Source organism: Cololabis saira, chromosome 8, assembly GCF_033807715.1.
Source record: "Cololabis saira isolate AMF1-May2022 chromosome 8, fColSai1.1, whole genome shotgun sequence".
Lineage (NCBI taxonomy): Eukaryota > Metazoa > Chordata > Actinopteri > Beloniformes > Belonidae > Cololabis > Cololabis saira.
The window spans coordinates 3,758,383-3,786,136 of NC_084594.1; the positions used below are offsets into that span (position 1 = coordinate 3,758,383).

The 27,754-nt window shown below is 41.4% G+C and overlaps 1 protein-coding gene across 1 annotated transcript in view; it reads left to right on the forward strand.

Moving 5' to 3' along the window:
- Positions 1–27,754, forward strand: part of ptprt (protein tyrosine phosphatase receptor type T) — a 379,334-nt gene that overhangs the window by 273,540 nt on the left and 78,040 nt on the right. The window contains exon 18 of the mRNA XM_061728218.1: positions 13,914–13,951. Coding sequence (XP_061584202.1) covers positions 13,914–13,951 — 38 coding nt within the window. The remainder of the gene's footprint in view (positions 1–13,913; positions 13,952–27,754) is intronic.

The following is a 27,754-nucleotide window of genomic DNA, read 5'->3' on the forward strand; positions in this document are numbered from 1 at the left end:
TTTAGGTACAAACATGTACATCATTTACAGTTCAAAATCCTTCTGTACATGTAGTAAATATCTAATCTAACAACATAAATATCTGCGGCTAAATATCTTCTTTTTTTTTTAAATAGAGCGGCTTATATGCAGGTGCAGCTTATAGTCCAGAAAATACGGTAATCTTTCTTCTGTTGTATCTTTACCTCGGGTCTGTTGGGTTTCAGTCAGTATGTTTGCTTTAGGCTGTTTCAGTCTCTGTAAAATGACAAAAAAACAACTGAAAAATCAGTCAAGTAATGAAAATTGTCGGAACAAGATCAAAATCTGTTTCATTTCATCATTATTTCAATAAATACTGTAAGTAAAAACGGTTGGCAAGTTTATCCGTTGATCAAAAATACACTCAATTCAGTTTCTTCAGTGCAAACGGCAGAAAAAAGGAAAACGTGAACGACTTCAAGTGTTTATCACGTAAACATTTAACCCCGAATCAGAGAGAACCAAACTGTTCCAGACGTTTTGAGCCGAAGACGCTTCATGTTCTGTCCCAACAACCTTCAGTGACGTCTCTGCTGCATCTCAGGTCTGCAGCACGTAAGAAAGAAAGAAAAAAGTGAGCTGGATCAACAATAAGGCGCGTTTCCACCAGCAGGAGTTCTGGGTAGGGGGGGGGGTTCTCTGATAACGTTTTTTTTAAAGCAGGAAATTACGTCCAGTGAGCTTTATTCCATTGGAAAACAAAGAACAATGGCTCTCTGCCGCCTCTCTTGCCCTGGTAAAAACCATCTGCCCTCCCAGGTTTCTGCCTCACCTGTGTCTGCCGACCCCTGTATGTAGACTCACCTGGGGCCTTCAAAATAAAAGCATGGTTAAGTACCAGAATAAATGTAATCAATACTAAATATCATAAACAAACCACTAAACCACAAAAGCTAGCTAAATGATAAATGATGAACTAATGTAAAAGTGACTAACAGCTCCAACATCCCCTTTAAGTTGTCACAACCTGCTCGCCTCATTATGGACAAGAAACCGCTGCAAAGCTTCATCACTTCATCTCCCAGAACCATGGACTAGAATTAGAATTAGAATTTATTAAAGTTTAGCCCCTTGAGATGTAACATCTCATTTTCAAGGGGGTCCCATAAAACATACAACATTACAATATATTACATTACAGTTTAGACATACATGACATAAAACACACACACCCTCCCACACACAACCCCTACCCACATAAGTCTAGTTACAAAGTAGACTAATTGAATAACCAAAACAATGAGATAAATATAACATAACAGAGAGAAAAGAAGAAAATAAAAAATAAAAATAAATAAATAGAAAATAGGACAAAAAAAATACATAAATAAATTAAAAACATAGGCAATTTGTATTAAGATGAGAATATAATGCCAACTTAAAACAATGAAAAGAGGTAATAGAACGCAAAAAGAGAGGAAGATTATTCCAATCTGATGGAGCTTTAAAATAAAATGATCTTTTACCAACCTCTTTTGAAATTCTAGGAACAAAGAAAAAAGGAAAATTCATATGTCTGAGTGAGTATGGAGAGTTATATAGAATCATGAATTCTTTTAAATATGGAGGACAGTGAAAATAAACACATTTAAAAATGAAGTGAAGCCAGTGAAACTGCTGTCGAGATTTGGGTTGAAACCAGTGACACTAAGTTACTACTAAGTAAAGTAGACACACGTCTACTACTAAGTTAGACGTGTGTTGCGTAAAAGGACGAGTGGAGACGGATGGAATGAAGAAGGAGGGACAGAACATGAAGCATCTTTGGGTCATACGGTCTGCAACAACACGGCCGTGGTGCGAATTACGTCCATTTCTGCAAAACCTGGAACGACAAAAAAAAAACGACATTTGACATTTGATCAGGTCTGATGTCTTTTAGCTTTGGTTTCCCTCCCAGACGTCGTTGGGGAACATGTAGCACCGACTGTCTTCACCGCGCCGTGGAAAAGCTCTCAGTCATGGGAATCCACTTAATCCCGTTTCCCCCTAAAGGCAGAATGAATAGAAATGTTGGAGGTGCCGTGATCTGAAATAAACCAAACTAAATGAATTTTCAGTCGTCAAAGTGCACACTGGTGTGCTGCCGTCACCTTCCCCCCTTTACTCTCTCTGTTTCCCCATCACCACCATCTCACCTGCAGACTGATCATACACGTCATTTAGTCGGAGTTAACCTTTCTTTGATGTCATAGTTTTTCCTTTGTTTTTGGGTATTTTTCCACTCAACCCGTTTATTTCGAACATGCATGTTAAAAAAGAGTACAAAAAAGTAAAAAAACAGAATACAAATAATATATATATATATATATATATATATATATATATATATATATATATATATATATATATACATACACATTCTTACATATAACAAGAGTTTCAATAAACATACTTATAAAACACCCATAACCAAACACCTTTACTTTAATAACTATTCAATATAGTGATATAGTACTCAATTATATATATCTATAAATATAGTCAAAATCAAACAAAAGAAAACAAAAAACGCCCAGCATTTAGTTGTGCTACTAAGTATGTAATAATAGAAGTAATTATAATGTATAGTATTACATTATTATTACTTTACTATAATACTACAATATAATAGAGAACAATAGACAGCAATGGTATAACAATATACTTGAATAACTATATAAGAGTAGATATGCTATATGGTTCATATATTTACCTCCAATTATATACATAGAAATTACTATAAATCTATATATCAACATATCTACATATAACTATAAATCAATATATATTAATAGAGATATAGATACACAAATACTGTACGTATAATACAACTCAATATATCCATATACATACCTACATATAACATATCTATATCCATAATATACGTCTATATATCTACATACATGTATATTAATAAATGTTCATATCTACAAGTTTATTTGCATCTGTAATTTTAATAGAATGTTTCTTTGTATCTACGTCTTACCGGGGTCCACATTAAAAAACTATACATTTAAAACATACAGTTAAAAACAAGACATAAAAAAAGAAAACAAAGTAACACGACAAACCTACATTAAACTTCACATGTAAATCATTATCATAAAGCAAAAAATATGAGAATAAAGTCGTAAAATTACGAGAATAAAGTCATAATATTACGAGAATAAAGTCGTAATATTTTGAGAATAAAGTCGTAATATTAAATATATTATAAATATATAAATATAACTTCACAAGATGCTCAATATTCATCATTTTAACACAGGGAGAAGAAGCTCTTCCTGTTAGAGATCTCATAAATTATATTCTCATAATATTATGACTTTATTCTCATAAATTACGACTTTATTCTTGTAATATTACGACTTTATTCTCATAAATTACGACTTTATTCTCGTAATGTTACGACTTTATTCTCGTAATATTAAGACTTTATTCTAATAATATTAAGACTTTATTCTAATAATATTACGACTTTATTCTATTACGACTTTATTCTCGCAACATTATGACTATTCTCGTAATGTTACAACTTTATTCTCATTATATTATGACTTTATTCTCGTAATTTCCAATTTTTTTTGTCCTAGTTTGGCCCTAATACATCTAAATGTTTTTTTGTGGTGCAAGCTTTTTGTTTATTAGATAGTCAGCTGAATTTCTAGTTTCTTCTGAATATCCTGATCGTAGTTGTTTTTTTATTTATAGTTTGTATTTTTTGTCGCTAACCCATAATTCATGTCGCCCCTTGACGTTAGACTTTAATCCCATTTAATCGGCTGGATTTCTGGTTTCTAAAATGCTGGAAGAAGGTTCAGAATTTAACTTTCAAACATTTAACGGTGAACTCAAGGTTTTATTCTAATAATTATTTTAGGAAGGTCATTTTTGTGCCGAGTCTGCTAAATATACATGAAGGTCGATTTTTTTCTGCAAAAACGGGCCGTAACTACAAATCAGTTCTTTCACAGTTTCCCACGGCTCGACTGCACTGTACGCTTTATAATTGTACAAAAGAGGATTTTATCCTGCTTAAAACGTTTTATCTGTAGGTTTATTCCTTTTTGAATCAGTTCATCTTCTGCCCTCTAACTATAGAAATATAAACACGTTCCTACAACCTTTACCTGGAACCAAATATGGTCAGCGCGTTTATTTTAAGTCTTATTAGTTTATTAAAAGTCTTAAATTCCATTTTGCTAAAATAAGGCCTTTAAATGTCTTAGTTTGTCTTAAATTTCCATCCAAGGATCTTCATTTTTAAATCTTATTATTAAAGGGAATTTATAAAGTCAGCATTAAAAAGTTTATTTCAAATATATATTTTTCATCGGGCTGAAAAATATATATCTGGGCTGCTTTTCCTGGTTTTTACTAATTATTTAGGAGAAAGTATTAACAAAAAAGTTTCCATTAAAGCAGAGAAAAGTAGAAACTTACTGATATTCAATTTGCTTTTATCTGCTCAATTTAATTGTAGTCTCTGTTTGGAGCCAGAGCTTTCTTTGGCTTCATTTGCTTATGACTTGAAATGTATTCCGCATTTAATAATTTATGGATTTTAACATAGAGAATGTATGATTTGGGGTGTTTTCTCATTATTTTGCCGGGTTTTACATCGCGTTTCGGCTGGAACCTGTCAGATTTTTCCCAAAGAATCACTCAGTGATGTCATGAGATTGACGCGTACGCGGATAAAAGGGATAAAAGAAAAGTAACAGTTCAACGTAGCCCAGGGGTCGGCAACCCAAAATGTTTTAGAGCCATATTTGACCAAAAACACAAAAAACAAATATGTCTGGAGCCGCAAAAAATGAAAAGTCTTTTATAACTGGGGGAAGATTTTTTTTTTTTTATTATGCACTTTGAGAAAAAAGTCGAAATGTCAAGAAAAAAGTTTAAATGTCGAGAAAAAAGTCAAAATTTTGAGAAAAAGGCAAAATGTCAAGATTAATGTTGAAGTACAATCTCGAGAAAAAAGTCGAAATGTCGAGAAAAAAGTTGAAATGGCAAGATTAAAAAGGAAATAAAAAAGCAAGAAAAAAAGAGAAAAAAAGGAAGAAAAAGGAAAAAAATAAAAAAGGAAACAAAGAAAAAAGAGAGAAAAAGGAAAAAAAAGAAAAAAAAAGGGAAAAAAAGGTCAAACATTTTTGAAAAAGCTCCAGGAGCCACTAGGGCGGCGCTAAAGAGCCGCGGGTTGCTGACCCCCGACGTAGCCTAATGTAGCAGAGTAAGAGTAACAGTTTCTTCTTCACAAATCTACTCAAGTAAAAGTAAAAAGTATAGTGATTCAAAAATACTCCTAAAAGTACAACATTTCCCAAAACGTACTCAAGTAAATGTAACTCGTTACTACCCAGCTCTGCATATAAAGTATTTTATTACAATGTGACATGTCTCAAAGTACCTGACGGTGCATAAAAGTGGAACCTCATGCACCTACGGTAACTCTGTGGAGAGACGGAGCCTCATTACTAGTCCGGATATACAACATTTACGCCATTTCAAGTGAGAAAAAGAGGTCGGGGAGTCGGGCGGGGTCATAAGGTCAGAGCCCGAGCTAATCAGAGGCTAACCGGAGCTAACGGAGAATATCCCAGACGCCGAGGGAGGAAGAAGTAAACGTAGGGACGGGGATGGAGGTGTGGATCTAAAATAAAAGAGAGGATGAAGGAGGTGGAAGAAAATGTATGAGGGTTAAACATTCTGAAAATGAAAAAGAAGCCAGAGCTGGTTGACCCCGGGTTCAAGTGGATGTGCTAATCACATGCTAACCAGGCTAACGGGGCAAAATATACATAAAAAGGCAGTTAGAGGGCAAATCATTTAAATAATTTTATAAAATCATTTTACAGAAGTGAATAACGCAGTAGGGATGACAGGAGAGGGAAGGGTCGCCACCCGTCCATTGAAATACAGAATTGTTCCGTAATTGGGAATTAAAAGTTGCGTTCCGTATTGAATCAATACGGACACATATTATGCTCTTATTTATTGATGTCATAATATACAGGTGGAGGTCGGAAAATTTGAATATAGCCTATTGCAAAACTTCATTCTTAGTAAATTCAACTTAAGGTGAAACAAATGTATTATTTCCCTCTACATGCAAAGTGAGTTATAAGTTATAATTGACTGTAAATTGCTTTTTCCCCTGCTCAGATATGAGCCTGAAAGAAAGAAAGAAAGAAAGAAAGAAAGAAAGAAAGAAAGAAAGAAAGAAAGAAAGAAAGAAAGAAAGAAAGAAAGAAAGAAAGAAAGAAAGAAAGAAAGAAAGAAAGAAAGAAAGAAGGATAAATTCCCGTTGATACGTGTTTGTGTAACAAACATGGAGGATCTGAGTCATTACAGTTTTGCAGTACAGGTGTAACTCATTTAATAGGTTTTTTAGTCCATACCGCCCATCCCTACTCATACCATGCCATAAATTGGTAAAGGCTCGCCAAAAAATACTGCACAGGGAATCATTTATTGTGCGTACCTTTCTTGTTTATTTGTCCTAAACAGCCAACAGTGTGTGTCACTGCTTACTTAACTGTTATATTCGTAAATCCTAATTTTAATATTACTTAAATAATAAAATAATACTTCTGCGGGAGAAGTGAGCCACATGTTGGCTACGGGCAGGTACGAATGTAAACAGAACGTTGACAAAAAGTAATTGTCGAACCCGTCAAAAATTTTAAAAATATTAATTCAGACTAAAAAAGAAAATGTATGGAGTAGCAATACTTTCATTCTGTACACCTCAAAACGCACCGTGGATGTATTATTTTTTTAGAAATATATTTTTAATAAATATTCTACATATTCAACCTTTAAGTCTGAAAATACATTTGTTCAATTTTTAATAATTTAGGGTATTTTTATTGGGGGGGACATGTCCCCCCCGGGATCTGCACCCATGATCCCGACTGTCGCGGGCCGCGTTTTATTTCTATCATCAACGTTTGCGGTTGCAGTTGAAGGAATGATGTGGACGGATGACGGGGGAGAGATTTGTGGACGTAGTCGTAGTACAAGGAAAAGGCTTGAAATGCTAAATGAAAGGCAGTTTATAAATCCATAGCTATAAACTACATTGGGAGAGATAAGGCGAGAGGTTGGAAATGAAGATTTGCAAAATGCAGCAAAGGCAAACATTGGAAATTACAAGAGCGGGGCTGGAATTGATTGTGAGAGTGTTTGGAGATAGAGGAGGGAGAAATAATTGACAGAATGAGTGCAGACAAATGGATCCAGACAGGATTAGGTTCACGATAGTGCCGAGCATTTTCCTGGTCATTCATATTTCAAACCTGCACACTTTAGCCGTTTATCCCGGTGGCAGACAGAATGTTTCTTAAATTGAAAGTGTTTTGCGTGCCTTTCAACTCCCCATAAATTATTCCGGGACCAAACTTTTGTCAGGAAGTGCACGCGTACGAGCGTTGGATGAATCTTTTACGGCGCGGCTACACATGTTTCCCTGCAGCTCGTCGTGTAACGCCGGGCTGGGAAACACCGGACACGACTCAGGACTTAATGTAGATTCAGTGTTTCCACGAACGAGAACGGCCCTGAGGGCTGAAACAAGAACGGCCCCCCGAAGATTCTCCGTTAATGGACGGACCATGAGGGGAATTAGTGAATAATTGATGGAGGAGAAGCTTCGTAAACGAGGGTTGATTTCTGTCTGTGACACCGGAGCGCCCACGCCTTGTAGGGGGGTGGGGGACGACTCTGGGAAAAGAAAAGAGGGGTTTTAAAACTCTTTCAACCATCGTGGAATCTGTTTAACATCCTGACTCAGCAGATCGTTAGTTATCTTATCACAACTTTAAAGACCCCCCTCTATCTATCTATCTATCCATCCATCCATCCATCCATCCATCCATCCATCATTAATTAGTGGTAGCCTGTAGACAAAACTGAGGGATAACAGAGGAATTTAGTTTCCATCTGTAGCAGGGCGAGTGCTACGGGGCCCGACCGACAGGACAGAGAGGACACGGGGTTTTGTGCAAGAACTCTTTATTCAACAGATCCACATGTGCACAAGCACTTTCTCCAACAGCAGCCCAGGGCGACCTCTTGCTGCTGTGCGGCCACGCCTTATAAAGGCAGGCAGGGTGGAGAGGTTGATGGGACACACCTGTGACCCATCACCTGAGTAATTGCTGCTCCTCCACCCTGCCACGCACCCCCATCGCCAACCTCAAGCCGGGGTCCATCCGGCCGAGCCAACTCCCCCCTCGGAGCGGGAGAGGAAGCCCGGAACCGCAGTCCGCGCCTCTGGGCCTTCCGGTCGGGAGGTCGCCCTCGGCGACGGGCCGGCCGCCAAGAAAGCCGCTCTCGGGACCGGGCCCATGGTGGCCTCGGGCCACACGGCATCCGTGGCCGTGGCCGGGGTGTGTCCAGGACCACCCCCTCCCCGATGCAGCACTGCTCCCGTCGCTGGTCCGTCCCCGTCTCCGCGGGTCCCGCCATCGCTGGCGCCGCCTCAGGAGCTGTCGCCTGGTGGCTTGCAGCCTCTGCCTCCCGGCCTGTCGGCTGCAGCGCCACCAGCGCTGCCGCGGCGAACCTCAGGCGTGGTACCGGGGTGGGTCGCTCCGCGGGTCCTGCCGCCTCGGGAGCCATCGCTGGGCGGCCCGCAGCTTCTGCCTCCCGGCCTGCCGGCTGCGGCGCCACCAGCGCTTCCAGCGCCGTGATCTGCCGCTCACCCTGGCCCTGAAGCAGGACTGCCAGGTCCGCCAGGGCATGGGCCACTCCGTGCCTCCCTCCTCCATCCTGTTGGGCCCCACGTTGGGCGCCAGTGTAGCAGGGCGAGTGCTACGGGGGCCGACCAACAGGACAGAGAGGACACAGGGTTTTGTGCAGAACTCTTTATTCACCAGATCCACACGTGCACAAGCACTTTCTCCAACAGCAGCCAAGGGCGACCCCTTGCTGCTGCGCGGCCACGCCTTATAAAATCACCTGAGTGATTGCTGCTCCTCCACCCTGCCACACCATCATTATCTATTTGCTCAGAAGAATCAATCAAATACGTAACTCATCTTTTACATGTTCCTCCTTTTACAAGATATGAATCAATATTTAAAAGAACAGTATGAAATACTTTCAGCTGTCATTAGTCATTAAAATAATCTACCAAGTTTCATTTAAATGGATCCTAATATTTGTGAGGATTTTATTTCCTCGTCTTCCGTCTGCAGCTCCTCTCCCTTCAGGTTCTGGTTCTGGTTCTGCCCAATCCCCAAACTTTTCCAAAGACGCCTCCAATAACTTTTCAGTAGTTGTTAAAAAAACAATATACCCAGAGAGACGTGGCTGACTTGAGGAAGAGCTGGAATCCTCCTCAGATGCTGCAGCTGCCCTGACTCCCCGGAGACGGAGTCTGAACGTTTAACTATAACTGTTAAAAAACACTTTTCACAACGTCAGAAGTCGCGATCGTGGAGATCAAGTCGCTCTCAACACTTTTTGGAGTGCAGCTCATATAAATTATGAATCTGCCAAGGCCAGAGATACTTTTTAGCTTTTATTCTTTTTTTTTTTTTTAGGACCAATTATAAAAATGTCACTTTAAGTTAAACATTGTTCCCAATGTTTTGGGGTTTTCTGCAGTTAAAGATACTAAAGTCGTCTCATCCCATTAAACATATAAAAAGTAAAAAAGCGAAGGATATTCATCCATCCATCCACTGGTCCATCCAGCCATCATCCATCCATCCAACGATGGGGTAAACGATTATGTTTAAAATAGGGATGTCCCGAAACCATTTTTTTCACACCGAGTACGAGTATTTTAATTTGTGTACTCGCCGATACCGAGTACCCATCCGATACTTCTACCACAAAAATAACTAGGCTAAAAATGCAATGAAAAATGCAATGAATTGGAAGACGGGTTTTATTTGCAACAGAAATTCGATTTAAAAAAAAACTCGGCCAGCTAGGCTACATTGAGCTGTTACTTTTCTTTTATCCCTTTTATCCGCGTACACGTCAATCTCATGACATCACTGAGTGATTCTTTGGGAAAAATGTTTGTTTTTGCATGTTTTGTCACATTTACACAGACTCAAACACACACAGAGTTTCTATGAGTTCATGTTTGTTCTAGTTCTGCTGGTTAAAAATCTGAAATGAAAATAAGAGGATTCTCCGACGTGGACGAGCTGCGACTGCCGCCGCTAGATGTGAGCCGTCGTGATCAATAAGTAAATAACAGAATAACTTTAGATTTAATGTCTGGTAGAGGTTTAAGTGATGAAAGGAAGTGTCGTCGGTGTCGTGGTTTGATCAGTAATTACAAAGCCCAGCGCTGACACGAGAGCTGATCTAACGACCTGATTACTCCCTACCCGCAGTAAACACAATATCTGTACATAATTCAACTCAAAAACACCTTTTTTATCCCAGAAGGAAAAGTAATTGTTGCACTAGTCGTTTAAACCTCTAAATAAGTGTCTCTTGTCCATGTGGACGGATTCATCCATCGTCCTAACGGCAGTAACGGCTGATATTCCTCCACATTCCTCCGACAACAACCGGTTAATGAATATTTCATCCCACTGGCTTTGAGAGTGATATGGAAATCCATCAAATGAAAAGCTGGTTTGTTTCTCTGACAGGACGGGGGGGCGAAGTGACACTAAATAGAAAACACTGGAACGACAGGGTTTTATTATGAACCTGCTCAGAAACTCAACTTACTGCTGTTACAGTTTCACTTTAACCCTTGTACTGTGTTCGGGTCAAAATGACCCAATTCTTCCTTCCTTCTTTCCTCCTGCTCTCTCCTTCCTTCTTCCTTTCCTCTTTTATTCCTTTTTTACCCTCCTTTACTCCTTTTTCTTCCTACCTCCCTTTCGTCATTCGTTCCTTTATTACCTTCTTTGCTTTTCCTTCCTTCTTTCCTTATTTTCTCCCTTCCTTCCATCTTCTGTCCCTTCCTTACTCCCTTTCCTACGTCCTTCCTTCTTTCCTTCTTTTCTCCTTTCTTCCTTCTTTCCTTCCTTCCTTCTTTTCTCCTTTCTTCCTTCTTTCCTTCCTTCCTTCTTTTCTCCTTTCCTCCCTCCCTTCTTTCCTTCCTTTCTCCCTTCCTTCCATCTTTTCTCCCTTCTTTCCTCCCTTCCATCTTTTCTCCCTTCCTTACTCCCTTTCCTACTTCCTTCCTTCATTCCTTCTTTTCTCCTTTCTCCCTTCCTTCCATCTTTTCTCCCTTCTTTCCTCCCTTCCATCTTTTCTCCATTCCTTCATCCCTCCCTTCTTTCCTTCCTTTCTCCCTTCCCTCCATCTTTTCTCCCTTCTTTCCTTACTTCCATCTTTTGTTCCTTCCTTACTCCCTTTCCTACAACCTTCCTTCTTTCCTTCGTTTCTCCTTTCTTCCTTCCTTCCTTCTTTCCTTCCTTCCTTACTTCCTTCTTTCCTTCATTCCTTCTTTCCTTCCTTCCTTCACCCTCCCTTAACCCAAACAGCACAAGGGTTAAAGTTACTTCTGCTTTAGGGAGAATAACCAACCGAATGTTGGAGGAAGTAACCAGGGTGTTTATCTGCTCTGGAAACGTCTGCTCCCTGTTCTTCTTCTACCAGGGCGACCGCGGGTCCTTGAAAAGGCTTTAATTCCTAATTTAAAGCCTTAAATACGGCCTTTAAATGTCTTAATTTGTCTTAAATCTCAATCCAAGGTTTCTTCATGTTAGAGGGAATGTATCCAGCGTTTATGTCATCGTTTTGAGGAGAATCTAAATCTGTGTTGCCCGGTTGGGCGAGTTTCAGCCCAATTGGGCTGAAATATATATATTTGGGCTGTTTTTCCTGGTTTTTACTGCATATTTAGGAGAAATTATTAACAGAAAAGTTGCCACTATGGAAGAGAAAAGTAGAAACTTACACATTTGTTTAACAGTTGTTAGACATGCTTGCTTGACTCAGTCAGTGTTGCCAGATTGGGCGGGTTTCAGCCCAATTGGGCTTCATTTGACTTTGGGCTGAAACAAAATAGGACTGGGCGGGTTGATAAAATTTGGGTATTTTTCCTTTTCCTTTCCGTAATATGTAGGAGATATTACTAACAAAAAAGTTGCCATTATGGCAGAGGAAAGTAGAAACTTACACAATAAACTCTGATATTTGATTTGCTTTAGTCACCTCAATTTAATTGTAGTCTTTGTTTGGAGGCTGAACTTTTTTGGGGCGATTTATTGGTATTGTGAAGCTTGAAATTTATTACGTATTTAAAATTTGACGTTTTTAACATAGAGAATGTTTGATTTTCATCATTTCGATGGGTTTTATTGTGTTTGGGCTGGAACTTGTCAGATCTGGCAACCTCGACCTCAGCGCTGGATTTCTTAGTGACTGTCTTAAATTTGCTTGAAAATGAACTTCATGTCTGAAAACCAGACATGAACTTCGGCCGCGGGATTATCGCTAGGCTTAAAGGAGGCGTTCAGCCGCTCTCGCGTCACGTGACTGAAACGGTGATGGATGTCTCCTTTCAGATGATTTTCTGTCCAACCTGAAACACCAAACATGTTGTTTTCTTGCCTGTGTGAGTAAACGTGAGGTCGGGGCGCCGGAGGCGACTAAAAGCTCCATAGTTAGAGAAATAACAGGCAGAAAACAGGTGAATCGTTCAGTTGCGGCTACAAGCACCAAAATTGGCACACTTTTTTTTTTTTTTTGACACACTGGCATCTTTTGATAAAACAATTCTGCCATAAAAACACACGCAAAACCTCTGCCATCCATTTTACCAGTGTCAAACATAACAAAAAAACTAAAATTTTGCAGAATATTAGGATTCTGGGACTGATATATGGTACTGTTAGGATCCTAAATCAACATACATAAATTAATAACTTAGGAAAGACACAGAGACTGTTAGAAATGATTTTTCAGACCTTCTGCGCAGAAGGGAAGCAAAGTCGGAGACCTGCAGAGCAACATGGCTCTCTCTGTGGCTCTCGACGAAATGCTTGCTTGCTCCTCCTTTGCATCAGGTATTTATTGAGAAACTGACAGGAACATGACCATATAGCGTAGACAATGGACAATTGGAAGAAAACAGATGGTCACACATCGAGGTTTAAAAACAGACATGTGACATGTGAAACTTCAAAAACCATGAAGCTTTAAAAACTATAGGTCACTGGGGTCGAATGCCTCCTGGGGCTAAAACAAAAACTCTGAACAGATGTGTCCAAAGACACAATGGGTCAGCTTTTCCCAGGACAGCCACCCCCCCTGAGTATCTCTCAGGAAGTGGCTAACTTGCCATCTATTCAGAGCATGTGATCGTTTTCAGGGCAAAGGTCAATTTGGGCCCCCTCCTGAAAACAGGAAGTCTTGGACAGATGTGTCCAACTGACAATGGTTCTTTGACAAAACCGAGAACTCAGCAGGGCAACCTTCAGTTTTAACCTCTTAATCAAAAGCATGTGACGGTTCATAAGGACAGAAACTAGTTCAAAACTTTGATTAATCTGACAGTACAAGGAAGCCAAAGTGTAAGTCCACGGGTCCAAATTTAGATTCTACATAGTGAAAAGGTTATGAATTGAAACCAAAATCATTCCAATAGGACAACTCTATTGGATTTTATTACTGTATATTCGATGGCGGCCATCTTGAAAAAAGGCCGCCATCTTGTTTTGTTTTTTTTTGGCACAATGCTTTTATCAAAAGAGCAACCCCTAAGGAGTATGTGTGCCAATGTTGGTGCTTGTAGCCGCAACTGAACGATTATTCCTGTTATTTCTCTAACTACCAGGATTCTCCGCATCAACAGATCAAGCAGATGATACCGATGTCTGTCTGACTCCAGTCTCACGCCCTTTTATGTCTCTCTCTCTGTTTCCTGTTTCCTGTCTCTGGCTCCGCCCCCTCCCTACCTGCCCCGCCCCCTGCTCCGATAGAGAGATTCACACGTGGAGAACTCTGAGCGTGGGGTATTGTATGTTTACTTCTAGACATGAACGCATCACCACCCAGTCCCTCATCGTGACCCTCACCTCGCCCTCGCTGCCATTTACGCTTTTTATGGAACCCATTGAAAAAAAAAAATGCATGTTACATGTTAGAAATGTGGTTAGAAGCATCTCCTGATCATGTTCCATCTCCAAACTGTTTCCATTTGACACCCCATCGATGAGCGTAGCGTCATATATGCGTCTCTGTGGCTCGTGTCATTTCCTCTCAGCCGTTTTAGAGTTAAATAACTTCAATTCAATTCAATTTTATTTGTATAGCGTCTAATACAACAGATGTTGTCTCTAGACCAGGGGTTGGCAACACACGGCTCCAGAGCTGCATGCGGCTCTTTAGCGCCGCCGTAGTGGCTCCTGGAGCTTTTTCAAACATGTTTGACCTTTTTTTTTCCTTTTTTTCTTCTTTTTTCCTTTTTTTCTCTCTTTTTTTCCTTTTTTCTCCTTTTTTCTTCTTTTTTTTTCTTTTTTCTCTTTTTCTTTTTTTCTTCCTTTTTCCTTTCCTTTTTTCTCGACATTTCGACTTTTTTCTCGACATTTCAACTTTTTTCTCGAGATTGTACTTCAACATTAATCTCGACATTCTGACTTTTTTCTCAAAATTTTGACTTTTTTCTTGACATTCTGACTTTTTTCTCAAAATTTTGACTTTTTTCTCAAAATTGTGACTTTTTTCTCAACATTTTTGACTTTTTTCTCGACATTTCGACTGTTTTCTTGACATATTTCGGCTTTTTTCTCGACATTTTGGCTGTTTTCTTGAAGTGCATAATGAAAAAAGAAATTTTCCCCCAGTTCTAACTAATATAGAAACATGCAGCATGTGTTTCCTTCATTCTAAGGATTATACAAGAATTTTCATTTTTTGCGGCTCCAGACATATTTGTTTTTTAGGTTTTTGGTCCAATACGGCTCTTTCAACATTTTGGGTTGCCGACCCCTGGTCTAGACGCTTTCCAGAGACCAGAACATAAACCCCCGAGCAATTATTACATAAACAATTGCAGGCTGCAGGCAGGTGGAAGCAGCAGCGGGATGACCGGGGGGGTAAGATCGCAGGCCAGCACGCAGCTCCCGAAGCTCCGGCCTGCAAACATGCACAAAAGAGAAAAAAGGGGGGCCAGCACAAGAAACTACAGCATCGATGGACAAAATTGATGACTATGAGATACTTATAATAAATAAAAATGGAAATGGAGAAGAGAGGAAGGGAAGAGGAGAAGAGAAGAAGGGTGAGAGGCACCGCCCAGTGGATCTAAAAAACTAAAAAAGGAAACGGCGGGAGGAGTTTAAACTCTCCTCGGCGCCATTAAGCAGCCGGATCCGTGTCACTAAGTGGCTGAAGTTTCGGCTTCTCTAATCCTCTGAGGTTTCTAATGCGAGCCATTATGGAGGTCCTCATGTGTCTGTCGGCTGCCCTCCCCCTTAACATCTCCTCACATCTCCTCACATCTCACTTCATCGGGGCTCTTTGTTTCCCTTCATGGATGAAAGTTTGGGAGTGTTTCAGCTCATCCTTCACCTGTAGGTTAGAGATGTTCCCTTGCTGTTGCACGTCATCGTCTGCTGGTTTTTCCTCATTCTCTCATTCCAAAAAAGTACTACATCGCAACGAATCGCAGATCCATCTCTCCTAACGACCGTCATTACATCAGGCGTCTGCCGCTCATTTCCCGTCTGCATGGAGAGAGATGTTTTCACTTTCTGAGTGTCACAATAACGCTGCTATTTGCTAAGATATCTGTAGCAGCAGTCGTCTCCTATCGTGAGCTGGAAGACGGAGGAATGTGCTCCATCATATTGCTCTGAATCGTGGGGGAGCAGGTCGGCGTAATTGAATTTGAGATCAGAGCGAGCGATTATTTGGGGATCTTTGGAAGGCGGGGGATGAAGCCGCCAGCCGTTTGAAAAAGGTTAAATAATTAGTGGAAGTTTCACGGTTTGGAAATAAACGTGTTTGGCTTCGACAAATAAAACACAGGTGGGTGATTAGGAGCGAGACGTGCAGGTAATATCTCCCCCGAATGAGATGTGACGCTCGGCAAATAATCTCCGCCCACGCTGTTCCGGGCGAGGCGGAGACGATCCGCTCTGAGCTCCGGGTTCATCTTCCCCGGCTGGAACCAGCCGGCGTGTCGGCTTATCCACACCTCCCAACTCTGCTGAGGATGGAAACTTTCACCTTCAGTCAGTACGTTTACGTGCAGCAAAGAGATCGGATTTCTGATCGTATCAGATAAACATCCAGAAGACCCAATCACTTGTTCAATTCAATTCTATTTTATTTATACAGCGTCTATTACAACAAAAGTTGTCTCCAGACGCTTTCCAGAGACCCAGAACATAAACCCCCGAGCAATTTTTACATAAACAATGGCAGGTAAAAACTCCCATAGTGGGAGAAAAACCTTAAGCCAAACAGTGGCAAGAAAAACTCCCCTTTAGGAGGAAGAAACCTGGACCAGAACCAGGATCATAAGGGGGGACCCTCCTGCCGAGGGCCAGACTGGGGGGTCAGGGACGTCAACAGCACAGCAGGCAGGTGGAAGCAGCAACGGGATGACCATAGGGGGGGGGACTGCAGGCCAGCACGCAGCTCCTGAAGCTCCGGCCCAATCAGCAGCCCCAGGTTGGGGTTCAGGGTCGGGGAAAGGTTGAAAAGGGGCAGGGCCAGGGAGAGGAGTCTTGACGGACAAACCTCTCCCCCGCCTGACCGGGCCGTTACCCTGACCGGGCCGTTACCCTGCCTCTCTCACTCCCACGCTGCAGGATCCGGTGTTGTGCATTCAGAGATGCTCTTCGCCACCGGCAGAGGATGCTGTCTGAGTTTACATGCTGTCCAGAGAATCGGATAAATGTCCAGAGCTTGGCTGACTCTGTGACGCTATGTGGCGCTGTAACCATGGTAACCATGGTAACCATTTCAACAAAGAGCCACTTCCGGTTGACAGTTGTTTTGTTTGGCGCCAACGTTACGCCTTCCGTAGATTTTTCCACTTTATTTTGATCTGCTCCGGTGTTTTGATGAAGCTTCTGCCATCTCTTTTGTGGTCTTTTTAAAGGTGTTTAAACAACTATTTAACACGCGCCGTCTCCTTTCACTACCGGGTGAATGCCCCAGAGGAAATTCTCCAGCATGCGCAGACTGCAATATTCGATGTCTCCGTATACATGGTGTTAAAGTTCCGACTGTGAACGGGTTATCTACTGTAGGTGCTACCCGATTATTAAATGTCCGAAACAGGTCCAAAGTAGATCGGTGGCATGTCGGTTTATAAGAATCTTTTTGCCCAGAAGAAAAAAGAGCGAAAACAATGACCCATAACTATTTTCTTCTCTGGTAAAAACACCACTGCACCGTGGCTTTAGACGAAAAAGACGCTACAGAGTCGGGATGCAGCGGCTCAGAAGAGCAGTGAAATACGTGCGAGGCGGTGCTGATCTCTGCAATTTGAAGCCTTCTATAATAATTGTAAAAAGAATTTCACTTATCAGGGGTTCTTTTTGGAACGTAACCCCCGCGAAAAACCAGGGATTACTGTAATGACATTATCTCCACGTTGCGAAACTCACCTTTTCTTGGCTCATGACTGTCATGTTTTTGAACGCACACACACTACGTTTCGTCCGGTCTCCGCGTGTAGGGAAAAAAAGTAACGCACCGTTTGGTAACAGTAATTGCGTTACTGAATTTAAAAAGTAATGCGTTAGAGTATTAGTTACCGCAAAACTAACAGCGTTACTAAATAACTCGTTAGTCCCAACACTGCCGACCACCGAGGTAAAACCTGGAGCAGCTGATGTACTGCCGGGCTACAATAACAAGACGTATAAACTCCTGGATACATACTAACGTTATCATTCATTCAGCCATAAATACATCATCCCTCGCTCCTCGGTGTCGACCGGCCGGAGTGTTTTATTTTGTAGCTCCGTTCAATATTTATGACCAGTTTTCACGGCGGTGGCGTTTACAGCCGGACTCCCGGCGCGCTGCACTTTACTCACATCGTCAGGACAAAGTCAGCGAGCACTGGAAGAAAAGAGGGTTGAGGGTTCGGCTCTGTGTGCGTGTGCATGTGTGTGGGTGTGTATTAGTGAAAGAGAGGAGCGTTAGATGTGAATGGAGGTGTCTAAAGCCAGTACTCGAGTTGTAAAAAACAATCAGGGGGGATGGTGGATTTTATCACATGGGGACAGATAATTTGTGCTGATTACAAATAATATAATATATTACAAATAATAGCAGTGACCAAAACAGCTGCAGAAATACTGCAGGAATGACATAGCAGCAGTTAAATGCAGCCTTCTGTAAGCTTTAAATATCCACTGGGCTTACATCAAATACATCAAAACACAACAATAAAAAACACTTTTCTGAACTTATCAATATGACTCTGTCCTTCACAGGATAAGTAAAATGGATCACTGCAAAAACTCACAATCTTTACAAGAATATTTGTCTTATTTCTAGTTAAAATGTCTCATTTTAGTAAAAAAAATCTCATTACACTTAAAACAAGACTCATCACTGGAAAAAAACAACAATTTTCACCTGTTTCAAGTAGATTTTCACTTAAAATAAGTAGAAAAATCTCCCAGTGGAACAAGATTTATTTGCCTGTAATAAGAAGGTAAATCTTGTCCCACTGGCAGATTTTTCTACTTATTTCAAGTGAAAATTTACTTGAAACAGGTGAAAATGGTCAAATAACAAGTTAATTTTCTGGTAATGACTCTTGTTTTAAGTGTAATGAGATTTTTTGACTAGAATTTGAACTAGAAATAAGACACATATTAGAGTTTTTGCAGTGTAATACTGTGAGTGTCACGTTCTCGGGGAGTATTTTTTCCTTTTTCTCTGTAGTTTCAACCTCTTTCTCCTTCAGAGAGATGAAGTCTGTAGCAGGAACTGTGTCACCCCCCCCCCCCCCCGTTAATAGGAATAGCAAATATTGATCCGGCCCAATCCTGCTCCACTTCCCCGTCTGTTGAAGTGTGAGTGTGTGTGTGTGTGTGTGTGTGTGTGTGTGTGTGTGTGTGTGTGTGTGTGTGTGTGTGTGTGTGTGTGTGTGTGTGTGTGTGTGTGTGTGTGTGTGTGTGTGTGTGTGTGTGTGTGTGTGTGTGTGTCCTCAGATATTATGAGATCATAATCTCTGCCCTCTGGCCAGATGAAGGTTCTCTCCGGGGGTCTGGAGGGGTACGGGGGGGGAGATCTGAGGAGGTGAAGAGAAGGACATGATCCCCGCCGCGTAGACACGACCCGTCCTCTCATGACCCGCTCTTGACTTTCAAGTTTGCTCTTGTTTCTTTTTTTAAATGTATTTATTTATTTACTGTTTGCTGCTGGATCATCGCCTCTACGTAATACGGACAAGTGTCGCTCCGTTTCCAGTAAAAGAGTCTTTTTAACCCTTTAAGACCAGCCGGATCGCCGGCGCTCCTGTTTGACTATTGATTTTCAATTACCACCAAATAAAACAGAGCAATAATTATTTTTGTAGGTTAAAAAGGAAGAGTTTCAGTTCCATATCCTGCATTTAGTGTCCCAGAGTTTTAATTTTGGAAAAATCACTTAATAATCCAGTAAAATTGCGGAAATCTTCATCGCGGGTTATTTCTAGATCCGGTTCGTGTTCAAAGCTCGTCCTACGTTGACGTATGTTGACGTGTACCGTATTTTCACGACCATTTGGCGCGCCGTGTGGACAGGCACATTTTTGGATTTAAAACACACACACGGCGCACCGACCGAAAAGGCGCCGTCTACACACACGGAGCGCCGCCTTACAACACACACACGCGCGCCGCACAACACACACAAATAGAGCGGGAAAAAAAAGCAGGAGCAAAACTTAGTTTGATTGTACTTTATTTAAGTTATTACATTAATCAAACCCATCGAAATCGTCATCCTCCGTTTCTGCATTCATCCGAGCCTGTTCAGCTGAGACCGGGAGAACTGATTAATGAGACCGGGAGAACTGATCAGCTGCGACGGGCAGAGCCCGCAGCTCTCTGGCCGCGCTGCAGCCGAGTCACTTCCGTGCCGTGCGGCCCCTCGGAAATGATGCCGGCTTTTGCAAAAGCCCAAACAACAGTCCAGCCCAGCAGACACGTCAGCCCACACATCTACAATCCTACAGTAAACGACGGAGCCCGCCGACCGACCGATTGACCGAACGGTTGTTGTGATTTCAGCACCGGATGAAAACGTGATATCTAAACGCGATATATAAAACTATGTATCTCAAAAACTAAAGTATAAATTCATTCCAGATCATTTCCATTGACAGTTTTGAGGGATTTAGCGTTGGGATTTCTGTATTTAGAAAAATATGTGAAAAATTGCAAAAACAATTTCCCTTTAGTAGTAGTTATTTGCACTTTTTAGCAATTTATGTAGTTAGTTTGGACTTGCAACATCCTGGGGCCTCATCTATAAAGCTTGCTTGCGCAGAAAAAGCGCCTGAAAGTTGCGGAAGCCGCCATCTACGCAAAGCCTCGGATCTAAAAAGAAAAAACTAACCGAAAAATCTGCTTATCTTTACGGCAACCCTCACCCTCCCGTAAGAATTTACTTAAGACACGGGGAACTGGTGAGGCAGGCTGTGAGGTGGTGAAATGAAGCCAGATTCATGTCATACTCTTAATAATGTCATCACATATCACAACATATATCAGACTTAAAATAATAAAATAATAAAATAAAATAGCGCTGATCGCAGTCAGTCAGGACTCTGGTGCTGCTGGAGCTGCAGCCTCTTCTTCACCCACCACTTTAGGACAGAACAAATTAGGGGCTGCGTTTAGGGAGCCCCATGGAGCCCCTAAAGGGACTCAGATTTTTTTTCATATATATGAGTTTTACGCGCGCGTGAAACCTTTACGTGCGGGTGTATGGTGCCTAAATTAGGTTCCCGCGTTAAAACGACGCAGAGCCTACGGCGTAGGGTACGCCGTGCGCGCAGCTACGCCGTAGGCTCTGCGTTGGTGTAACGCAGAACCATAAACCCGCCCTGAGCAGCTCTGAGGGGAGACGGGAGAGGAGGGGGAGCGGGGGGTGAAGCGGGGCTGCGGGGCCGTTTTCGTATCGCTTTCATACAGTGTCTTGATAATTTGCAATTTGCAATTTAAGGCTGAGCCTAAGGGGAAAAAAAACTTGATTTTGAAAAGACAGGGGGATGTGTGTCCCCCTGTTGCGCCGGGGAACTCGGGGAACGACGTTTAGCGCAGCAACGGCGTGCTGCCACTCACTCGCTTTATTTTATTGTATACTATTTATATAGTTATTCTAACTTTTACTGTGACCACCAAATAATGTGGTTTTCCTGTCCTCCACATCATCTACAACATATAGGTCTCAGTGAAAGTCAGTGTCACGGTGGCTGGATACTTCTCATTCATCCTGACGCCTAACAGGCTGCAGGAAGCCGCTGCGCATGCTCAGTAGGCTCAACCATATGCATTTATGGGCGTGTAGAGGGCGGGATATGAGGCGGATTCAAATCCGACACAATGTTCATATAACTGACCCCCCCCCCCCCTACCTGTTGGTCTGTTTCCTTCACTCTTCATCTCATAGCTTTCTGTTCTCCCCCTGTTGGTGATGGAGGCACCAGTGCCCCCCCCTAAACCCCCTAAACCCCCTAAACCCCCGACCCCCAACAGACCCCACCAGGTCAAATAAAGGTAGACGGTGACGGTGAATTACCCAGCAGCCTCTAGCTCTCCGGCTGAATCCCAACATTAAAGGAAAGGTTTAATAACATAGTTTAATTTTCAGGGGGATTCAAAATTAACCTTGCACTGTTTGTGATGATTCTAAAATCGCCCGAAGCTAAAAAAATATCTGGCCATGGAAAACTTTAAACCGTGCAGCTTAAGACTCCACACCGTTTAAGGAAAAGCTACATTAGATGTTTTTTTTTAGACATTAAACTCGGTTACTTGGCAACTGCAGACAGTGTTTTATTGCAGTTATTTTATTTTCCCTCATTTTAATTGAAACAATGACCAGAGATACGATCCGCCGGTTCCTACATGTGTTACATCCTGAAGAGTCTAAATGATGAAACCGACACGCGTGCGATCAGCTCTCTAAAAGTTAATGATCAGGAAACGGCGCTCGTGAAAACGCTGTCATTACTTGGTTGAGTGAAATAATCATAAGAAATAATCACAAGTCCTGGAGCGTTTTACGACCTCCGACCGCTGACGACCAACAATTAACCAACAGTAAACCAACAATAAACCAACAATAAACCAACAATAAACCACGGTACAGTTTAGAGGAGGTAAATACGCTTTCTGCGTGTTTAATAATGTATATTAACCTTTGGGCTGTCTTAGGGTCAAGGAAGGATGAAGGGAAGAAGGGAGGAAACAAGGGAGGAAGGAAGGAAGGAAGGAAGGGAAAAAAGAAGGAAGGAAGGGAGGAAAGAAGGGAGGAAAGAAGGAAGGAAGGAAGGGAAAAAAGAAGGAAGGAAGGGAGGAAAGAAAGAAGGTAGGAAGGAAGGGAGAAAAGAAGGAAAGAAGGGAGGAAGGAAGGAAGGGAGAAAAGAAGGAAAGAAGGGAGGAAAGAAGGAAGGAATGGAAAAATGAAGGAAGGAAAGAAAGAAGGAAGGAAGGAAAAAAGAAGGAAGGAAGGGAAAAAAGAAGGAAGGAAGGAAAGAAGGAAGGAAGGAAAAAAGAAGGGAGAAAATAAGGAAGGAAGGGAGGAAAGAAGGAGATAATGTACGAGGGGAGCAAAGAAGGAAGAAAGGGAGAAAAGAATGAAGGGAAGAAGGAAGGAGAGAGCAGGAGGAAAGAAGGAACAGGAGAATTAGGTAATTTTGACCCAAAGACAGTACAAGGTTAAAATGTCTTGAAACGTCCAGCGAACACAATCCCCGGGTCCTAATATTTCTGATTCATGAGGACACAAACAAAAACGGGCGTAAACCAGTTTGTATGTGGGGATGATCTTATCTTTGAATATTGGGGGAAGTAGGAAGGAAATAAAAACAGTTGAATTTGCCAACAAGTCAAAGGTTTTTCCACTCAGACCATGAACTAATCCAATGTGTTTGTCTTCTTCTGGGTTTTGTTCATCATCGGCCTCACCACCATGCTTCAGAAGACATGCTTATTCCTACTCTTATTACCTGTAAGTAGAGATCTCTCAGGTGCAACTCCTGTCTCAGACCCTTTTATCATGATTCTTTCTTTTCTTTTTCATGGCTGCCTCTTGATTTCTGTTTAAAGTCTGTCTTGTTTTCTTGCACTCTGACTCACTTTGGTCGTGTTGAATCTCATGAATTCCAGGATGTCGGTTTTAACCCTTGTGCTGTCGTTGGGTCAAGGGAGGAGGAAGGGAAGAAGGGAGGAAAGAAGGAAGGAAGGAAAGAAGGAAGTAAGGAAGAAAGGAGAAAAGAAGGAAAGAAGGAAGGAAGTAGGAAAGAGAGGAAGGGAGGGAGTGTTAGGTTCCTAAATCATCAACATAAATTAATAACTTAGGAAAAGACACAGAGACTGTTAGAAATGATTTTCAAGGCGCTTCTGCAGAAGCTTGGAGAGAAGTCCTGAGGAGCTTAAGGGCAACACGGCCCTCCTCTTTAGAACTCGTCAGGCCTTCTCACAAATTCTCCCTGCAGTCTGGCGCATTTTATTCAGCAAGGATGACAGGAAAAAGACCATATTTGGTAAAGCGACTGTCAATGTATAGATAATGGACAATGAACAGATGGAGAACAGACATGGTATCAGATGATAGTTAAAGGAGCTTGAGGCCGGATTGTGGCAGGATTTATGAAAAAAATCTGTATACATTTTAAGTTTTCTAGTAATAATGTCAGATGAAGCGTTCCAAACCAAAAAGAATGTTTCCTCTAGTGTATCTCTCCTTTGCCTTGAACAGGCTGTGTGCTGCAAAATGTGCTGCAATTCGGTCCCGAATTTCCCGCGCTGTCCTGTGGATGTGACGTCACATGACGCTGCATGTGCGTTCTCCCCGTTCTCCCGTGCCGGCTTCACTGTTGGCTGCAGTACCCCCAACGGACGTCGTGGTGAAGGGTGGCGCTAGAGAGTCTCATTTCTTAAAAGGAGCCTCATGCTCCTTTAAAGAGGTCACACCTATGACTTTTCAGTTAATAAGTAACTTATCTTGTGGTGTGCAGAGCAACAGACATCCTTTTAAGAAACCTCAAATGGTCAAGGGGTCAAATGCCTCCCGGAACTAAAACAGAAACTCTGAACAGATGTGTCCAAACACCCCCCCCCCCCCCCCCCCCCCCCCCCCCTTGAGTATCTCCAAGGAAGTGGCTTCCCTGTCATCTGTTAGAGCATGTGATGGGGGTCTTGAAACAGATGCACCTAAAAACAATAGTTCATTGACTAACCAGGAAGTCAACAGGCCAACCTTCAGTTTTAACCTCCTGCGTATGTCAAAGCATGTCCTGAGGATAAACAGGCAGTTTTCTAATTCTGATTCTGATTCTTCATATCGTATCATAAGGACAAACATGTTCCAAACTTTGATTAATCTCACAGGGAGAAAAGATGGAAGGAAGGAAGAAAGGAGAAAAGAAGGAAAGAAGGAAGGAAGTAGGAAAGAGAGGAAGGAAGGGAGAAAAGATGCAAGGAAGGGAGAAAGGAAAGAAGGAAGGACGGAAGGAAGGAAGGAAGGAAGGAAGGAAGGAAGGAAGGAAGGAAGGAAGGAAGGAAGGAAGGAAGGAAGGAAGGAAGGAAGGAAGGAAGGAAGGAAGGAAGGAAGGAAAGGAGAAAAAATGGAAGGAAGGGAGAAAGGAGAAAAGAAGGAAGGAAGTAGGAAAGGGAGTAAGGAAGGGAGAAGAGATGGAATGGAGGGAGAAAGGAAGTAAACAAGGGGGAATAGGAAAGAATGGAGGGAAGAAGGAATGGAGAAAAGGAAAGAAGGAAGGAAAAGCAAAGAAGGTAATAAAGGAACGAATGATGAAAGGGAGGTAGAAGAAAAAGGAGTAAAGGAGGAAAAGAGGGAAGGAAGAAGGAAGGAGAGAGCAGGAGGAAAGAAGGAAAGAACAATTGGGTTATTTTGACCCAAAGACAGTAAAAAAACCCTCAGAATCAGTTTAGATTGCTGGAGAAACAAATGCCTGAATGAATAAATAAAAATCCTTAGTTGGTTTTAGGTGTAAACATAAAAGAACCACAGATTATCTCTTATACTGGACAAATAAAACAAAGAATAATACCATATACCATTAATACCATGCTATACTGTAAAACCTTCAGCCCCTCCAGCAGCTTGTAACCCAGATAATTATAACTCATATTAACTTTATTCTTGTTTAATTATTAGTGCAGGAAATAAAGATTTAACGAACATTCGGAATATTTTTACAAAGTGAAAACCATGAAGTTTACAATGAAATCTCACTATTTATTATTAACCCTTGTGCTGTCTTTGAGTCAAGGAAGGAGGAATGGAAGAAGGGAGGAAAGAAGGAAGGAAGGAAAGAAGGGAGGAAAGAAGGAAGGAAGGAAAGAAGGGAGGAAAGAAAAAAGGAATGGAAGAAGGAAGGAAAGAAGGAAGGGAGGAAGGAAGGAAAGAAGGGAGAAAAGAAGGAAGGAAGGAAAGAAGGGAAAAAAGAAGGAAGGAAAGATGGGAGGAAAGAAGGAAATAAGGGAGGAAAGAAGGAAGGGAGGAAGGAAAGAAGGGAGAAAAGAAGGAAGGAAGGAAAGAAGGGAAAAAGAAGGAAGGAAAGATGGGAGGAAAGAAGGAAATAAGGGGGGAAAGAAGGAAGGGAGGAAGGAAAGAAGGGAGAAAAGAAGGAAGGAAGGAAAGAAGGGAAAAAGAAGGAAGGAAAGATGGGAGGAAAGAAGGCAGAAAGGGAAAAAAGAAAGAAGGGAGGGAAGAAAGAAGGAAGGGAAAAAAGAAAGAAGGAAGGAAGGAAGAAAAGAAGGAAGGAAAGATGGGAGGAAAGAAGGAAGGAAGGAAGGGAGGAAAGGAGTAAAGAAGGAAGGAATGGATAAAAGAGGAATGGAGAAGGAAGGAAAGAGCAGTACGAGGGGTAAAAGGATCTCCATTCGCTGGAACAAGTTCTTCCTGGAGTTCATAAAACAAAACAAACACATGACAATGACAAAGTAAAAGCGATAAAGACATCATTATAAACATCATCAGAATATATTCAAAATACGTTATTACATTCATTACTTTATTCATACAGTCCATTCCCTATTCACACATTTAAATATTGCGTCCTCAAAATGGCACTTGAAAGATATGTTTTCTATTCTATTCTATTCATTTATTCAGTGGGCAATTATTATTATTCCAAAGATACAGTTTGTCCACAGCTGAAATATTCCCTCTAAATGTTCATTATTAGTGAATAAATCCCACTGAGAAGTAAATTGTTCAAAGTTAAATGACAGGAGATTATGGACTGTCTCAGAAAATTAGAATATTGTGATAAAGTCCTTTATTTTCTGTAATGCAAAACTGTCATACATTCTGGATTCATTACAAATCAACTGAAATATTGCAAGCCTTTTATTATTTTAATATTGCTGATCATGGCTTACAGCTTAAGAAAACTCAAATATCCTATCTCAAAAAATTTGAATATTCCGGGAATCTTAATCTTAAACTGTAAACCATAATCAGCAATATTAAAATAATAAAAGGCTTGCAATATTTCCGTTGATTTGTAATGAATCCAGAATGTATGACATTTTTGCTTTTTTTAATTGCATTACAGAAAATAAAGAACTTTATCACAATATTCTAAGTTTCTGAGACAGTCATAAAGTATATGAAAGGAACACAGTATAAATGAGCCAGTATTACTTACTAAAGTTATATTAACCTCCAAAGTTATAATTTGGTCTGAAGCGGGAGGGATGTTGTGGAAGTGTAAAGTAGCAGAAACTAAGGAGATATCTGAAAACCCTCGGGGAAAAGGTTGCTGGCGTCTCTCAGGAGTTTGAACGTTCACACTAAGATTGTTTGAAAAACTTCATCTCAGTCTCCAAGAGAAGTTGACCAAAGAAAACGGTGCCGCAGACGACGAAGACGCAAAGAAGTCAGTATAATGTCCAGGGAGTAAGGAAGGGAGGAAATATGGAAGGAAGGGAGAAATGAGAAAAGAGGGAAACAAGGAAGGAAGTAGGAAAGGGAGTAAGGAAGGAAGGGGGAAAGGAGAAAAGAAGGAAGGAAGTAGGAAAGGGAGTAAGGAAGGGAGGAAAGATGGAAGGGAGGAAAGAAGGTAGAAAAGATGGAAGGAAGGGAGAAAGGAGAAAAGAGGGAAAGAAGGAAGGAAGTAGGAAAGGGAGTAAGGAAGGAAGGGGAAAAGGAGAAAAGAAGGAAGGAAGGAAGTAGGAAAGGGAGTAAGGAAGGGAGGAAAGAAGGTAGAACAGATGGAAGGAAGGGAGAAAGGAGAAAAGAGAAAAGAAGGAAAGAAGGAAGGAAGGGAGAAAGGAGAAAAGAGGGAAAGAAGGAAGGAAGTAGGAAATGGAGTAAGGAAGGAAGGGGGGAAGGAGAAAAGAAGGAAGGAAGTAGGAAAGGAGTAAGGAAGGGAAGGAAAGAAGGGAGAAAAGATGGAAGGAAGGGAGAAAGGAGAAAAGAAGGAAGGAAGTAGGAAAGTGTTAGGTTCCTAAATCATCAACATAAATTAATAACTTAGGAAAAGACACAGAGACTGTTAGAAATGATTTTCAAGGCGCTTCTGCAGAAGCTTGGAGAGAAGTCTGAGGAGCTTAAAGGCAACACGGCCCTCCTCTTTAGAACTCGTCAGGCCTTCTCACAAATT